Source organism: Scyliorhinus torazame, chromosome 15 (assembly GCF_047496885.1).
Source record: "Scyliorhinus torazame isolate Kashiwa2021f chromosome 15, sScyTor2.1, whole genome shotgun sequence".
Taxonomy (NCBI): domain Eukaryota; kingdom Metazoa; phylum Chordata; class Chondrichthyes; order Carcharhiniformes; family Scyliorhinidae; genus Scyliorhinus; species Scyliorhinus torazame.
In genome coordinates, this window is record NC_092721.1 from 140,068,187 (window position 1) to 140,086,616 (window position 18,430).

General features: G+C 51.4%; 1 protein-coding gene across 1 annotated transcript in view; it reads left to right on the forward strand.

The window, feature by feature from the left end:
- Positions 1-18,430, forward strand: part of ift88 (intraflagellar transport 88 homolog) — a 188,848-nt gene that overhangs the window by 75,200 nt on the left and 95,218 nt on the right. Inside the window, exon 11 of the mRNA XM_072476831.1 lies at positions 17,983-18,097. Coding sequence (XP_072332932.1) covers positions 17,983-18,097 — 115 coding nt within the window. The remainder of the gene's footprint in view (positions 1-17,982; positions 18,098-18,430) is intronic.

Consider the following 18,430-nt stretch of genomic DNA (forward strand, 5'->3'; position numbering starts at 1 on the left):
TCATGTAGATATTAATAAAGAGGAGGTGTTGGGCATCTTAAAAAGCATTAAAGTAGATAAGTCCCCAGGATCTGATGGGATCTACCCCAGAATACTGCGGGAGGCAAGGGAAGAAATTGCTGGGGCCTTAATCTTTGTATCCTCATTGGCTACAGGTGAAGTTCCAGAGGACTGGAGAGTAGCCAATGTTGTTCCACTGTTTACGAAGGGCAGCAGTGATAATCCAGGAAGTTATAGGCCGATGAGCCTTACATCATTGGTAGGGAAATTATTGGAAAAGATTCTTAGAGATAGGATTTACTCACATTTGGAAACAAATGGACTTATTAGTGATGGACAGCATGGTTTTGCAAAGGGGAGGTCGTGCCTCACTAATTTGATTGAATTTTTTGAAGAAGTGACAAAGATGATAGATGAGGGAAAGGCAGTAGATGTTGTATACATGGACTTCAGTAAAGCCTTTGACAAGGCACCTCATGGTAGACTGGTACAAAAGGTGAAGTCACATGGGATCAGAGGAGAGCTGGTAAGTTGGATACAGAACTGGATTGGGCACAGAAGACAGAGAGTAGCAGTGGAAGGGTGCTTTTCTGAATGGAAGGCTCTGACTAGTGGCATTCCACAGGGATCAGTTCTTGGGCCTTTGTTGTTCGTGGTGTATATAAATGATTTGGAAGAAAATGTAACTGGTCTGATTAGTAAGTTCGCAGACGGCACAAAAATTGGTGGAGTTGCGGATAGTGAAGAGGATTGTCAGAGGATACAGCAGGATATAAACTGGTTGGAGTCTTGGGTGGAGAAATGGCAGATGGAGTTTAATCTGGACAAGTGTGAGGTAAGCACTTTGGAAGGTCCAATGCATGTAGGAATTATGCAATAAATGGTAGAATTCTTGTGAGTACTGGCAGGCAGAGAGATCCGGGCGTGCATGTCAACCGATCACAAAGTGGCAACGCATATGGATAAGGTGGTCAAGAAGGCATACGGCATGCTAGCCTTCATCGGGCAGGGCATTGAATATAAAAATTGGCAAGTCATGTTGCAGCTATACAGGACCTTAGTTAGGCCTCATTTGGAATATTGTGTACAACTTTGGTCGCTACACTACTAGAAGGATGTGGATACTTTGGAGAGGGTACAGAAGCAGTTTACTAGGATGTGGCTTGGTATGGAGGGCATTAGCTATGAGGAGAGGTTAGATAAACTCGGTCTGTTCTCACTGGAATGACGGAGGTTGAGAGCTGATCTGATAGAGTTCTAAAAGATTATGAGTGGCATGGACAGAGTGGATAGGCAGATGCTCTTTCCTAGGGTAGGAGAGTCAAGTACTAGGAGACATAGGTTTAAAGTGCATGGGGAAAAGTTTTAGAACAGATGAACCCCTTTCTGCTGACGATTAGTTCTCTGCGAGGAAGCCGACGAATGGTTGCCACCTCCGGGCGAACCCCAGCAGAGACCCTCTCATGGCAAACTTAATTTTCTCCAGGCAGAGGAAGCCTGCCATGTCTGAAAGCCAGGTCTCCAATTTCGGGGGATTTGAGTCCCTCCATGCCAGCAATATGCGCCTCCGGGCTACCAGGGAAGCAAAGGCCAGAACGTCTGCATCTTTCTCCTCCTGGATTCCCGGGTCCTGCGATACCCCAAAAATCGCCACCTCCAGTCTCATTACCACCCTCGTATTTAATACCGTGGACATGGTGTCGGCAAACCCCTGCCAAAATCCCCTCAGTTTTGGATATGCCCAGAACACGTGGACATGGTTCGCTGGCCCCCCCTCCCGCACACTTGGCACACCTATCCTCCACCCCAAAGAACCTGCTCATCTGGGCCACTGTCATGTGAGCCCGGTGAACAACCTTAAATTGGATCAGGCTAAGCCTGGCACATTTTGCGTTAGCATTGACCCTTCCTTTTTAAAATAAATATATTTATTAAAGTTTTTAACACAATTTTTCTCCCTTACAAACAATAACCCCCCCCCCCCCCCCCCCCTCGTAATGAAAAAAATGAGAAATCGCGCAGAGCAAGATATATACATGGCAAAATGATATATTTACACAGCTTTGTACACTGGCCCTCTCCCGTACGTGCCAGTTTCCCCAACCCTTCATGTTATCTCTTGCTCATCCACCCTCCCAGGCAGTCCCCCCCCCCCCCCTCCCCGGCCTGTAGAACCCCTGCGTAGACCCTCTCAAGGCGAACTTAATCCTCTCCAACTTTATGAACCCAGCCATATCATTTCTCCAGGCTGGGGGGCTTCGCCTCCTTCCACATTAGCAAGATCCTTCGCCGGGCTACTAGGGATGCAAAGGCCATAATGCCGGCCTCTTTCGCCTCCTGCACTCCCGGTTCGTCCACAACTCCAAATATAGCTAGCCCCCAGCTTGGCTTGACCCGGACTTTCACCACCTGAGATATTGCTCCCGCCACTCCTCTCCAGAACCCCTCCAGTGCCGGGCATGACCAAAACATATGGACATGGTTCGCCGGGCTCCCTGAGCACCTTCCACATCTGTCCTCTACCCCAAAGAACCTACTCAACCTCACCCCCGTCAAGTGCGCTCTGTGGACCACCTTAAATTGTATCAGGCTGAGCCTGGCACACGAGGAGGAGGAATTAACCCTACCTAGGACATCAGCCCACAGACCCTCCTCGATCTCCTCCCCCAGCTCCTCCTCCCATTTACCCTTCAACTCTTCTACCAGCGCTTCCCCCTCTTCTTTCAACACCTGGTGTATTTCCGACACCTTGCCCTCCCCGACCCATACACCCGAGATCACCCTATCTTGAACTTCTTGTGCCGGGAGCAATGGGAATTCCCTCACCTGTCGCCTCACAAAAGCCCTCACCTGCATATATCTAAAGACATTTCCCGGGGGTAACTCGAACTTCTCCTCCAGTGCCCCTAGGCTCGCAAACGTCCCGTCGATGAACAGGTCCCCCATTCTTCCAATCCCCGCCCGATGCCAGCTCTGGAACCCCCGTCCATCTTCCCCGGGACAAACCGGTGGTTACCCCTGATCAGGGACCACACCGATGCTCCCATTGCACCCCGGTGCCGTCTCCACTGGCCCCAGATCCTTAGCGTTGCCGCCACCACCGGGCTCGTGGTATACTTTGTCGGCGAGAGCGGCAGCGGTGCCGTCACCAACGCCCCCAGGCCCGTTCCTTTAAAGGACGCCGTCTCCATCCTCTTCCATGCTGCCCCCTCCCTCCATAACCCACTTGCGGATCATCGCCACATTTGCTGCCCAGTAGTAGCTCCCCAGGTTTGGCAGCGCCAACCCTCCTCGGTCCCTACTGCGTTCCAAGAACCCTCTCCTTACTTATTCGCCCACACAAACCCCATAATACTCCTGCCTACTCTCTTAAAAAAGGCCTTAATGATCACAATGGGAAGTCACTGAAACACAAACAGAAACCTCGGAAGGACCACCATTTTGACCGACTGCACTCTACCCGCCAGCGAGAGCGGTAACATGTCCCATCTTTTGAAATCCTCCTCCATTTGCTCCACCAACCTCGTCAGATTCAGTTTATGTAGTGTCCCCCAACTCCTGGCTATCTGGATCCCCAGATCCGAAAGCTCCCCTCCGCCCTCCTCAGTGGTAGGTCCCCTCTCCCTCTTTCTTGGTCCCCCGCCTGTAATACAAAGAGCTCACTCTTCCCTACAATGAGCTTATAGCCCGAAAACTCCCCAAACTCCCTTAGAGTCTGCATGACCTCCACCATCCCCTCCATTGGATCCGCCACGTACAGCAACAGGTCATCTGCATATAGCGACACCTGATGCTCTTCTCCCCCTCGGACCACCCCCCTCCATTTATTAGACTCCCTCAATGACATGGCCAGTGGTTCGATCGCCAATGCGAACAACAGGGGGAAACAGGGGGCACCCCTGCCTCGTCCCTCGGTACAGTCGAAAGTACTCCGACTTCTGCCGGTTCGTCACTACACTCGCCATCGGGGCTCTGTAAAGGAGCTTAACCCAATTGATAAACCCTACCCCGAACCCAAACCTATGCAGCACCTCCCAGAGGTACTCCCACTCTACTCGGTCAAAGGCCTTCTCCGCGTCCATAGCTGCCACTATCTCCGCCTCTCCCTCCTCCAATGGCATCATTATCACGTTTAAGAGCCGCCGCACATTGGTGTTTAGTTGCCTGCCCTTTACAAATCCCGTCTGGTCCTCGTGGATTACCCCCGGGACACAGTCCTCGATCCTCGTGGCCAGCACTTTTGCCAGCAACTTTGCATTCACATTGAGGAGCGAGATCGGCCTGTACGATCCACATTGCAGTGGGCCCTTGTCCCGCTTTAGGATCAAAGACGTTGTCGCTTCTGACATTGTCGGGGGCAGGGTCCCCTCCTCTCTTGCCTCATTAAAGGTCCTCACCAGTAGCGGGGCCAACAGGTCTGCATACTTCCTGTAGAACTCCACCGGGAATCCGTCCGGTCCCGGGGCCTTCCCCGCCTGCATGCTCCCCAAACCCTTGCTCAGCTCCTCCAAACCAATTGGTGCCCCCAAACCAGCCACCTCTTGCTCCTCCACCCTCGGGAATCTCAGCTGATCTAGGAATCGTCTCATCCCCTCTTCCCCCGCTGGGGGCTGGGATCTGTACAGCTCTTCATAAAAGGTCTTGAATACCTCGTTTATTTTCGTCGCACTCCGAACCGTGGCTCCCCTTCCATCTTTGACTCCCCCTATTTCCCTCGCTGCCATCCTCTTACGGAGCTGGTGTGCCAGCATCCGACTAGCCTTTTCCCTATACTCGTAGGTCGCCCCCTGCGCTTTCCTCCACTGTGCCTCCGCCTTCCCTGTGGTCAACAGGTCGAACTCCGTCTGGAGCCGTCGTCTTTCCCCAAGTAATCTTTCCTCCGGGGCCTCTGCGTATCTCCTGTCCACTCTCAAAGTCTCCCCCACTAACCTCTCCCTTTCCATACCCTCTGTCTTCTCCCTATGAGCCCTAATGGAAATTAGCTCTCCCCTGATCACCGCCTTCAACACCTCCCATACCATCCCCACTCGCACCTCCCTGTTGTTGTTGGCCTCCAAGTACCTTTCGATACACCCCCTCACCTTCCCACACACCACCTCGTCCGCCAGCAGTCCCACATCCAGCCGCCAGAACGGGCGTTGGTCCCTCTCCTCTCCCAGCTCCAGTTCCACCCAGTGCGGGGCATGGTCCGAAACGGCTATAGCCGAATACTCCGTCCCCTCCACCCTCAGGATGAGCGCCCTACCCAGAACAAAGAAATCTATCCGGGAGTAGACTTTGTGTACATGGGAGAAGAAAGAAAATTCCCTGGCCTGCGGCCTTGCAAACCGCCATGGGTCCACTCCCCCCATCTGATCCATAAACCCCCTAAGTACCTTGGCCGCCGCCGGCCTCTTTCCAGTCCTTGATTTGGAGCGGTCCAGTGCTGGATCCAACACTGTATTGAAGTCCCCTCCCATTATCAGGCCTCCTATCTCCAGGTCCGGAATGCGCCCCAACATGCGCTTCATGAATCCTGCATCATCCCAGTTCGGGGCGTATACATTTACCAACACCACCCACGTCCCTTGCAGCCTACCGCTCACCATTACATATCGTCCTCCATTGTCTGCTACAATAGTCTTGGCCTCGAATGACACCCGCTTTCCCACCAATATTGCCACCCCTCTATTCTTCGCGTCCAGTCCCGAGTGGAATACCTGTCCTACCCATCCCTTTCTTAGCCTGACCTGGTCAGGTGTGTCTCTTGGAGCATGGCCACGTCCGCCTTCAGTCCCTTTAAGTGCGCAAACACTCGAGCCCTCTTCACCGGCCCATTCAGGACCCTCACATTCCACGTTATCAGCCGGATTGGAGGGGCTCTCACCCCCCCCCCCCCCCCCCCACGCCCCGCAGACTAGCCATCTCCTTTTCTAGGCCAGTCCCGTGTCCACGCCTCCCTCATCCTCCAGTCCCCCAGAGGGGGGACCCCTGTCCCGACCACCTCTTCTGTGTCCCATTCACTTTCGGCCAGTGCAGCATCAACCCTTTTTCCCCCCCCACCCCTCCCCCCCGCTAGACACCTGTCTAGCTTTTTTGCTCCCCCCATGTCACTCCCGTAAGTCAGCTGACACCTGCTGACCCCGGCTTCCCCCGCCGTCCCATTGACCTCCCCGTGTGGGAGTCTCCCAATCCATATGCATTCCTTCGTTCCCCTTCCCGCCTTTCCAAAGCCCGCTCTGCCCCCTCTGGATCAGCTCCTGTCTCTCTCCCCCAGCCCATGTAACATTTCCTGCGCGTGATTGACCCCCTATATACAACAACCATCACACATCAAACCCCAAAACATCCTCCCCACCCTCACAAACCCTCAGTTAGAGTCCAACTTTTCGGCTTGTACAAAGGTCCACGCCTCTTCAGGCGTTTCGAAGTAATAGTGTTGGCCCTTGTATGTGACCCACAGTCGCGCTGGCTGCAGCATTCCGAATTTCACTTCTTTCCTGTACAACGCCGCTTTGGCCCGGTTGAAACCCGCTCTCCGCTTTGCAACCTCCGTGCTCCAGTCCGGGCATATTCGGATCTCTGCATTGTCCCACTTACTGCTCCGCTCCTTCTTGGCCCATCTCAGGACCCACTCTCTGTCCGTGAACCGGTGGAACCTCACCACCATCGCCCTTGGCGGCTCATTTGCCTGGGGCTTCTTCGCCAGCACCCGATGTGCCCCGTCCAACTCCAGCGGCCTCGAAGGGGCCTTCGTGCCCACCATCGCCTCGAGCATCGTGCTCGTGTATGCCCCGGCATCAGCCCCCTCCACTCCCTCAGGGAGACCCAGGATTCGCAGATTCTTTCTCCTCGACCTGTTCTCCAGGTCTTCGAGTCTTCCCGCCCACCTCTTGTGTAGCGCCTCGTTCTGCTCCACTCTCATCGCCAGGCCCACGAGCTCGTCCTCGTTCTGACTGACACTTTTCTGTACCTCCTGGATCTTAGCTTCGTGGGCCTTCTGGGTGATCCCGAGTCCTTCAATTGCCGAAAGCATAGGCGCCAACATCTCCTTGCGCATCTCTTCGCGCTGCTCCTCGAAGCAGCGCTTGATGAACTCCTGCAGCTCCCCTTTGTCCCTGGCCGCCGCCATTTTGTTTTCTTTCCCTCGCTTCTCCCGTTGCTCCAGTGCCGCTCCTTTGGCCGTTACACTTCTGGTCCGTTTCATAGAAGTTGGAGGGGGAACCTCTCTCTTCCCTTCCCCACGGGCTGCGTCAAAAAAAAGTTCCGTTGGGGCTCCTCTAACGAGCCCGAAAGTCCGTGGTAGCGGGAGCTGCCGAATCGTGCGGCTTAGCTCCGCATAGCCACAACCGGAAGTCGAGAGGGAATCCTTTTGGCAGTGTTCGCTTCACCAGTCTGCCCCAAAAAGTCTATGGAAACTCCTGAAAAAGGTCTGAGAGTCAGTTCCAGACGGGAGCTGCCGAATGCGCGACCTACTCCTCCATGGCCGCCACCGGAAGCCTCGTCCCTGCTTCTTCAATGGCCTTGGTAGATCTTTTCACAGTTGTTCCCTTTGCTGCTAGAATTCACCTTTGATAGAGTAAAGTCAGATTGCAGCTTTAAGCTTGCCCTTCCCCCACCTGTATGCTGGAAGAGGCCTTTGTCTATTGCTACAGCTCAAGCCAAATCTTTTACTGTTTCTGCCGGGTCTGGTAGCCAAAAGACATAACATTCCTGGGGGACACTGTCAGGGGAATGCTGCAGTCTTCTTCCCACACCGGGAAATGTCAAACAAATGCCGTGGGGGCCCTGTAAAAGAGCCCAAAAGTCCGTTCCAAGCGGGAGCTACCGAATATGCGACCTAGCTCTGCATAGCCGCACCCGGAAGTCACATTGACCCTTCCTAACGCGTCCGCCCAGAGGCCCTCCTCTATCTCTCCCCCCAGCTCCTCCTCCCACTTACACTTCAGCTCCTCGGTTTGCGTCTCCTCCGAACCCATAAGCTCTCTATATATGTCCGAGACGCTCCCCTCCCCTATCCATCCTCTAGAGACCACCCTGTCCTGAATCCCCCTTAGTGGCAGGAGTGGGAAGGTTGGTACCTGCTTCCGCAAAAAGTCCCGTACCTGTAAATATCGGAGTTCATTTCCTCCAGCCAGTGCAAACTTCTCCTCCAGCGCCCTCATACTCGGGAAGCTACCTTCCAAGAACAAGTCCCCCATCCTCTCAATCCCCACTCTCCGCCAAATTCGGAACCCCCGTCCATTCTCCCCGGGGCAAACTGATGGTTGTTGCAGATTGGGGACCACATCGATGCCCCCTCTGCTCCCACATGCCTCCTCCACTGCCCCCAGACTCTCAGGGCCGCCACCATCACTGGACTGGTGGAGACCCCACCGGCGGGAACGGCAGGGGCGCCGTCACCAGTGACCCTAAACTTGTGACCTTACACGAAGCGGCCTCCATGCGCACCCACACCGGCTCACCCCCCCCCCCCCCACCAGCCACCTCCTCACCATGGCTATGTTAGCCGCCCAGTAGTATTTACTGAAATTCTGCAGCGCCAGCCTACCATCTCCCCGATTCCGCTCGAGCATTGCCCTCTTCACCCGCAGGGGCTTACCCCCCCCCCCCACACACACACGGAGCCCACAATAATCTTATTAATCCGCTTAAAAAAGGACCGCGGGATGAAGATGGTGATGCACTGGAAAACGAAAAGGAACCTCGGAAGGACCGTCATTTTTACTGACTGCACCCGACCCACCAGAGACAACGGGAGCGCATCCCATCTCCGGAAATCCTCCTTTATCTGGTCCACCAACCGGGCCAGGTTCAATTTGTGTAGCCTCTCCCAATCCCTCGCCATCTGAATACCCAAGTACCTAAAACTGTCCCCTACGTCTCTAAACGGCAATTCCCCAGTCGCCTCTCCTGACCTCTCGCCTGAACCACAAACAAATCGCTCTTCCCCATATTAAGCTTGTACCCCGAAAACCGGCCGAATTCCCCTAGGATTCCCATAATTTCCCCCATCCCCTCCATTGGCTGCCCCCCCCCCCCCCCCCCCCCCCCCCCCCCCCGCGCCCGGGACCAACCCCTTGAGGCCCTCCGAGCAATTGCCAGCGGCTCTATCGCCAGCGCAAAAAGCAGTGGGGAGTGGGGACATCCCTGTCTCGTCCCCGGTGTAGCCTGAAATATTCCGAAGTCATCCTATTTGTCCGTGCACTAGCTACCGGAGCCCGGTACAGCAACCTAACCCAGTCAACAAAGCCCCTCCCAAACCCGAACCGCTCCAGCACCTCCCATAAGTAATCCCACTCGACCCGGTCGAAGGCTTTTTCTGCGTCCATCGCAACCACCACTTCAACTTCCCTACCTTTTGGGCCATCATGATCACATTTAGCAACCTTCTTACATTGGCCACCATGTGCCTACCCTTAACAAACCCTGTCTGGTCCTCCCCTATAATGTCCGGTACACAGTCCTCCATCCTAGAGGCCAGAATTTTGGCCAGACGTTTGGCATCCACGTTCAACAAGGATATCGGCCTATAAGAACCGCACAGTTCCGGGTCCTTGAACCTTTTCAAAATGAGCGAGATCATGTCCTGTGGCATCGTCTGGGGTAAAACCCCTCTTTCCTTGGCCTTGTTAAAGACTTTCAACAATACCTGCCACAATATTCCGGAGAACGTTTTATAGAACTCGACTGGGTACCCGTTCGGCCCCGGGGCCTTCCCCAAATGCATGGCCTTCAACCCCTCCACTAACTCCTCCAGCCCGACTGGAGCCCCCAGCCCTTCTACCAGGTCCCCATCCACCTTCAGGAAAGTCAGCCCATCCAAGAAGTGCCTCATCCCCTCCGGTCCCCCAGGGGGTTCCGATCTGTACAACCTACTGTAAAAGTCCCGAAAGGTCTTGTTCACCCCTGCTGTGTCCCCAACTAAGTTCCCATCCCCATCAATAACTTTCCCTAGCTGCCTCCCTTTCTGAGCTGCTGTGCAAGCATCTTACTGGCCTTCTCCCCGTGCTCGTAGATCGCCCCCTTCACCTTCCTGAGCTGCTCCACTGCCCTTCCTGTAGTTAATAAACCAAATTCCGCCTGCAGCCTCCGACGTTCCCTTAATAGCCCTGCCTCTGGAGCCTCCGCATACCTTCTATCCACTCGTAAAATCTCTCTTACCAGTCGGTCCGTTTCTGCCCTATCCGTCATGTCCCTATGTCGAGATCAGCTCTCCTCTCACCACTGCCTTCAGCCCTTCCCAGACCACCGCTGCTGAGACCTCCCCCGTGTCATTTACCTGCAGGTAGTCCAGCCTGCACTTCCTCAACCTCTCGCAGACCACTTCGTCTGCCAACAGCCCCACATCCAACCTCCTTTGCCGGCGCTGCTTACTATCCATACTGACCTGCAGGTCCACCCAGTGCGGAGCATGGTCCGAGATTGTAATCATCGAATATAACCCGTATCTACCACCCCCGCCAACAGGACCCTGCCCACAACAAAGAAATCTATCCAGGAATACCCTGAGTGGAAAACCTGACTAACCCAACCTTTCCTCAACCTAACCTGATCCACTGCTTTAAGATGTGTCTCCTGCAGCATCACCACGTCCGCCTTCAGTCTCCTCAGGTGCGCAAACACACGTGCCCTCTTCACCGGCCCATTTAGCCCCCGGACATTCCAGGTGACCAGCCTAGTAGGGGGGCAGTGTGCCCCCCCCCTTGCCGGTCAGCCATCTCCTTTCTTGGGCCCGCCTCTAGCCCATGCGCCGCACCTCCTCCGGCCTGCCCCGGGGTGGCCCGACCCCCTCAGTGTGTCCCCTACCTCCCCCAGCAACACTACTCTAAATCCCAACCCAGCTAATAAACTAAGCATATACACAACCCCCACTGTGCTTCCGTGAGCTAACTCACCCAGCTAGCTTGGTGACCCCCACCTCTGGCACCAAGAAGTCTCCCACCCATTGTTCCCTCGCTCCCCTCCCCCCCCCACTCCTGTAAACAAGTTCCCTCATCCCGTAACAGCCTCCCCGAACAGGCGCCGGAATGTGGCGACTAGGGGCTTTTCACAGTAACTTCATTTGAAGCCTACTTGTGACAATAAGCAATTTTAATTTCATTTCATTTCATCTAAAAATCCCCAAACAAACAGCCGCAGCAAGAAAACACAAAGAACAAAAGCACCACCCACCGAAACCCAGACAGGCATGTCTCCATACCACCAAAGTGCACAACAGTACAAACTCACAAGATAAAACACAAAAGGAACATCTACCCTGAAAAATAACCAAAAACGATACGGAAATCCCCCCTTTTCCTTCTCCCCTAAACAGAGCTCCAGAAAAAAGACTGATGCAAAGCAATACGAGAAGGCATAGCCAAGTTTAACAACAGAAAGAAAAAAAAACAACCGAAACCCCACCAACGTTCCAAGGGGGAGAGAAGAAAAACAAACAAGAAAAACCCCCAGAGAGAAACAGGAAAGGAAAAAGGGCCTAATATAGGCCAACATATTGTCACTGAGTCCAAAAGTTCTCGAGCTCCCACCAGTCCTTTTCTTTTTGCATAGTCCAACGTCTCATCGGGTGACTCAAAATAATGATGTTGGTCTTCATGCGTAACCCACAGGCACACCAGGTACAGCAGACCAAACTTCACCTTCTTTAATCACCTTGACTTGATTGAAGCCTGCCCTCTTCCTCGCCACCTCCACGCTCGGGTCCTGGTACACCTGCAGGATGGTATTATCCCACTTGCAACTCTCCGTGCGCTTGGCCCACTTCAGAATACATTCCTTGTTCCATTGTGGAATCTCATCACCATCGCCTTCGGAGGGTCCCCCGCCCGCGGCTTCCTGGCAAGTGCCCGGTACGCCCGCCAATTATCTTTTTGATTACTGTTTGGACCTGTGCATCTGCTTTTAGTAGTTTGTATATAGGGTAGCACGGTAGCACAGTGGTTAGCACTGTTGCTGCACAGCTCCAGGGTCCCAGGTTCGATTCTCTGAATGTGTGGAGTCTGCACGTTCTCCCTGTGTCTGCGTCGGTTTCCTCCGGGTGCTCCGGTTTCCTCCCACAAGTCCCGAAAGACGTGCTGTTAGGTAATTTGGACATTCTGAAATCTCCCTCTGTGTACACGAACAGGTGCCGGAATGTGGTGACTAGGGGCTTTTCACAGTAGCTTCATTCAGTGTTAATGTAAGCCTACTTGTGACAATAAAGATTATTATTAAATATGGACATCAAAATCCAATTGTTCCACAGCTGCTAGTCTCTCAACATCAACACAATATCCTAATATGTCTTTCTCAGATCCAAAGTGAATAATCTCACCCTTCCCTGCATTGAACTCCTTCTGCCCTAGTTTTGTCCACTCATTTGCAAACATACGAATTAGGAGCAGGTCATTTTGGCCTTGAGCCTGCTCCATCGTTCAATAAGATTTGATTGTGGCCTCAACTTCACTTCCCTTCCTACTCCTTCTACTGTTTGACTCCCTTTTCAATCAAGAATCTAACTCATCCTTTGAAATAGTCAATGGCCCTCCTTCCTCCCCTCTCTGGCGAAGAGAGTTTCACAGACTCGTGCATCTCTGAGAGAAAAGGAGTTCCATACTATCATCTTAAATGGGAAATCCCTTAAATAGACATTTAGTCTGTCTATGTCCCTTTCTAAACTCCTGCTCCCATCTACACAAATTGCTAAGTTTCCTAACTTAATGCTGTCTCAAACTTGGATGTAAAGCTCTTTATTTCGATTTCGGCGGCGTGAGAGCAGCTGGTGAGTCAGTTTCAGCGGGAGCATTGCGGAAGGAGGTTGCTGGGAGGTAAGTCAACCTTTAAAAGCACTTCTCTTTGCAGGGGCAGGCCAGTCGATTTCGGCGGCGTGAGAGCAGCTGGTGAGTCAGTTTCAGCGGGAGCATTGCAGAAGGAGGTTGCTGGGAGGTAAGTCAACCTTTAAAAGCACTTCTCTTTGCAGGGGCAGGCCAGTCGATTTCGGCGGCGTGAGAGCAGCTGGTGAGTCAGTTTCAGCGGGAGCATTGCGGAAGGAGGTTGCTGGGAGGTAAGTCAACCTTTAAAAGCACTTCTCTTTGCAGGGGCAGGCCAGTCGATTTCGGCGGCGTGAGAGCAGCTGGTGAGTCAGTTTCAGCGGGAGCATTGCGGAAGGAGGTTGCTGGGAGGTAAGTCAACCTTTAAAAGCACTTCTCTTTGCAGGGGCAGGCCAGTCGATTTCGGCGGCGTGAGAGCAGCTGGTGAGTCAGTTTCAGCGGGAGCATTGCGGAAGGAGGTTGCTGGGAGGTAAGTCAACCTTTAAAAGCACTTCTCTTTGCAGGGGCAGGCCAGTCGATTTCGGCGGGAGTGGAGCTGGCTGGTTAGTCAATTTCAGCAGGAGCTGAGAATTTTTCTTTTTTTTTTTTATAAATTAGTTTTTTAGGCGGGATCAGGAAGTCGACCCGCGGACGTCTGGGAAGACCCTCACCAATAAATTCTGGTGGAGAGGAAACCCGAGACACTACACGTGTAGTGTCTCCCACCCACCCTCCTCCTCTAACCTAATAATAAAACCCATTGGTCTGAGGTAAGTACCATATTTTTATTATATTATTATTATTTTTTATAAAAATTTAATTTAGTTGTTAGCCAGATCTTGGTAGAAAGTTAGAGGAATGGCAGGGAAGGGAGTGCAATGTTCCTCCTGCAGGATGTTTGAGGTGAGGGATGCAGTTAGTGTCCCTGCTGATTTTACCTGCAGGAAGTGCTGCCATCTCCAGCTCCTCCAAGACCGAGTTAGGGAACTGGAGCTGGAGTTGGAAGAACTTCGGATCATTCGGGAGGCAGAAGGGGTCATAGATAGCAGCTTCAGGGAATTAGTTACACCAAAGATTGGAGATAGGTGGGTAACTGTAAGAGGGACTGGGAAAAAACAGTCAGTGCAGGGATCCCCTGCGGTCGTTCCCCTGAGAAACAAGTATACCGCTTTGGATACTTGTGGGGGGGGGGACTTACCAGGGGTAAGCCATGGGGTACGGGCCTCTGGCATGGAGTCTGTCCCTGTTGCTCAGAAGGGAAGGGGGGAGAGGAGCAGAGCATTAGTAATTGGGGACTCTATAGTCAGGGGCACAGATAGGAGATTTTGTGGGAGCGTGAGAGATTCACGTTTGGTATGTTGCCTCCCAGGTGCAAGGGTACGTGATGTCTCGGATCGTGTTTTCCGGGTCCTTAGGGGGGAGGGGGAGCAGCCCCAAGTCGTGGTCCACATTGGCACCAACGACATAGGTAGGAAAGGGGACAAGGATGTCAGGCAGGCTTTCAGGGAGCTAGGATGGAAGCTCAGAACTAGAACAAACAGAGTTGTTATCTCTGGGTTGTTGCCCGTGCCACGTGATAGTGAGATGAGGAATAGGGAGAGAGAGCATTTAAACACGTGGCTACAGGGATGGTGCAGGCGGGAGGGTTTCAGATTTTTGGATAACTGGGGCTCTTTCTGGGGAAGGTGGGACCTCTACAGACAGGATGGTCTACATCTGAACCTGAGGGGCACAAATATCCTGGGGGGGGAGATTTGTTAGTGCTCTTTGGGGGGGTTTAAACTAATGCAGCAGGGGCATGGGAACCTGGATTGTAGTTTTAGGGTAAGGGAGAATGAGAGTATAGAGGTCAGGAGCACAGATTTGAAGTCGCAGGAGGGGGCCAGCGTTCAGGTAGGTGGTTTGAAGTGTGTCTACTTCAATGCCAGGAGTATACGAAACAAGGTAGGGGAACTGGCAGCGTGGGTTGGTACCTGGGACTTCGATGTTGTGGCCATTTCGGAGACATGGATAGAGCAGGGACAGGAATGGATGTTGCAGGTTCCGGGGTTTAGGTGTTTTAGTAAGCTCAGAGAAGGAGGCAAAAGAGGGGGAGGTGTGGCGCTGCTAGTCAAGAGCAGTATTACGGTGGCGGAGAGGATGCTAGATGGGGACTCTTCTTCCGAGGTAGTATTGGCTGAAGTTAGAAACAGGAAAGGAGAGGTCACCCTGTTGGGAGTTTTTTATAGGCCTCCTAATAGTTCTAGGGATGTAGAGGAAAGGATGGCGAAGATGATTCTGGATATGAGCGAAAGTAACAGGGTAGTTATTATGGGAGACTTTAACTTTCCAAATATTGACTGGAAAAGATATAGTTCGAGTACAATAGATGGGTCGTTTTTTGTACAGTGTGTGCAGGAGGGTTTCCTGAAACAATATGTTGACAGGCCAACAAGAGGCGAGGCCACGTTGGATTTGGTTTTGGGTAATGAACCAGACCAGGTGTTGGATTTGGAGGTAGGAGAGCACTTTGGGGACAGTGACCACAATTCGGTGACGTTTACGTTAATGATGGAAAGGGATAAGTATACACCGCAGGGCAAGAGTTATAGCTGGGGGAAGGGCAATTATGATGCCATTAGACGTGACTTGGGGGGGATAAGGTGGAGAAGTAGGCTGCAAGTGTTGGGCACACTGGATAAGTGGGGCTTGTTCAAGGATCAGCTACTGCGTGTTCTTGATAAGTATGTACCGGTCAGACAGGGAGGAAGGCGTCGAGCGAGGGAACCGTGGTTTACCAAGGAAGTGGAATCTCTTGTTAAGAGGAAGAAGGAGGCCTATGTGAAGATGAAGTGTGAAGTTTCGGTTGGGGCGATGGATAGTTACAAGGTAGCGAGGAAGGATCTAAAGAGAGAGCTAAGACGAGCAAGGAGGGGACATGAGAAGTATTTGGCAGGAAGGATCAAGGAAAACCCAAAAGCTTTCTATAGGTATGTCAGGAATAAGCGAATGACTAGGGAAAGAGTAGGACCAGTCAAGGACAGGGATGGGAAATTGTGTGTGGAGTCTGAAGAGATAGGCGAGATACTAAATGAATATTTTTCGTCAGTATTCACTCAGGAAAAAGATAATGTTGTGGAGGAGAATGCTGAGCCCCAGGCTAATAGAATAGATGGCATTGAGGTACGTAGGGAAGAGGTGTTGGCAATTCTGGACAGGCTGAAAATGGATAAGTCCCCGGGACCTGATGGGATTTATCCTAGGATTCTATGGGAGGCCAGGGAAGAGATTGCTGGACCTTTGGCTTTGATTTTTATGTCATCATTGGCTACAGGAATAGTGCCAGAGGACTGGAGGACAGCAAATGTGGTCCCTTTGTTCAAAAAGGGGAGCAGGGACAACCCCGGCAACTATAGACCGGTGAGCCTCACGTCTGTAGTGGGTAAAGTCTTGGAGGGGATTATAAGGGACAAGATTTATAATCATCTAGATAGGAATAATATGATCAGGGATAGTCAGCATGGCTTTGTGAAGGGTAGGTCATGCCTCACAAACCTTATTGAGTTCTTTGAGAAGGTGACTGAACAGGTAGACGAGGGTAGAGCAGTTGATGTGGTGTATATGGATTTCAGCAAAGCGTTTGATAAGGTTCCCCACGGTAGGCTATTGCAAAAAATACGGAGGCTGGGGATTGAGGGTGATTTAGAGATGTGGATCAGAAATTGGCTAGCTGAAAGAAGACAGAGGGTGGTGGTTGATGGGAAATGTTCAGAATGGAGTACAGTCACAAGTGGAGTACCACAAGGATCTGTTCTGGGGCCGTTGCTGTTTGTCATTTTTATCAATGATCTAGAGGAAGGCGCAGAAGGGTGGGTGAGTAAATTTGCAGACGATACTAAAGTCGGTGGTGTTGTCGATAGTGTGGAAGGATGTAGCAGGTTACAGAGGGATATAGATAAGCTGCAGAGCTGGGCTGAGAGGTGGCAAATGGAGTTTAATGTAGAGAAGTGTGAGGTGATTCACTTTGGAAGGAATAACAGGAATGCGGAATATTTGGCTCATGGTAAAGTTCTTGAAAGTGTGGATGAGCAGAGGGATCTAGGTGTCCATGTACATAGATCCCTGAAAGTTGCCACCCAGGTTGATAGGGTTGTGAAGAAGGCCTATGGAGTGTTGGCCTTTATTGGTAGAGGGATTGAGTTCCGGAGTCGGGAGGTCATGTTGCAGCTGTACAGAACTCTGGTCCGGCCGCATTTGGAGTATTGCGTACAGTTCTGGTCACCGCATTATAGGAAGGACGTGGAGGCTTTGGAGCGGGTGCAGAGGAGATTTACCAGGATGTTGCCTGGTATGGAGGGAAAATCTTATGAGGAAAGGCTGATGGACTTGAGGTTGTTTTCGTTGGAGAGAAGAAGGTTAAGAGGAGACTTAATAGAGGCATACAAAATGATCAGGGGGTTGGATAGGGTGGACAGTGAGAGCCTTCTCCCGCGGATGGATATGGCTGGCACGAGGGGACATAACTTTAAACTGAGGGGTAATAGATATAGGACAGAGGTCAGAGGTAGGTTCTTTACGCAAAGAGTAGTGAGGCCGTGGAATGCCCTACCTGCTACAGTAGTGAACTCGCCAACATTGAGGGCATTTAAAAGTTTATTGGATAAACATATGGATGATAATGGCATAGTGTAGGTTAGATGGTTTTTGTTTCGGTGCAACATCGTGGGCCGAAGGGCCTGTACTGCGCTGTATTGTTCTATGTTCTATGTTCTATTTCCTCATCCAGCTGAATAATACATATGATGGAAAACTGAAATCAAACAACCATTCGAAAGTTGACATGAACCTGGTAGAAAGTTCTTAGCTATGGATAGGTTTGGGGTGTGTTCCCTGGTGAGGAGGAAGTTCCAGAACAAAAATATATAATATTGGAATTTGTACTGAAATGTTTAAAAGTGAACCCAGAAAAAATAATCAAAGTTCAAAAATACACTACCACCGATAAATGATCAACTGAGATGTTTAAAAGATATTTACTTGGGAAATAAGGATGTTATGGGACTGGACAAATGGCTGGAACTTGGATCAAGAAGAACTGCCAAGGTTAATAATTGGCTGGCTGAATGGCTTATTTGTGCTGCTAAGCTTCTGTAAGTGAAACATTTCAATATTCTTTTTTGCTACGAAAACAACTTTAATAAACGTGTTTTTAAAATGTAACTTTTACTGGTAGGTCGGCTGAAGGTAAACATGGCAAATATTTACTTCAAGCAAAGAAATTACCCCAAAGGAATAAAGTTTTACCGGATGGCATTGGATCAGATATCAAGTTCCCACAAGGAGATGAGGTGCGTGTTAGTAGAACTATTATGGTAAAGCAGCTTCTCCCCCATACTTACTCAAAAAAGTTTCCGTTTATTTTGACAGTTTTATTTTACGCTGTTTCCCTGCATCATTAAGTGTTGGCAGATTCTTTGACGGTGGCGATCATTGCAGCTAAACCTAACCCTGTTCTAATCAAATGGCCACTTACAATGCTTCCCAGCAGAGGTTACCGAAAAAACAATCAGAAGATGAAACTGATTTATTTCTCCTTTGCAGCCCAAAGTGCTACATTGTGATGCCTCAGCTGTTGCCCTATCTGAGATCAACTAAATCAGCACATGCCTGAGATTAAGCCT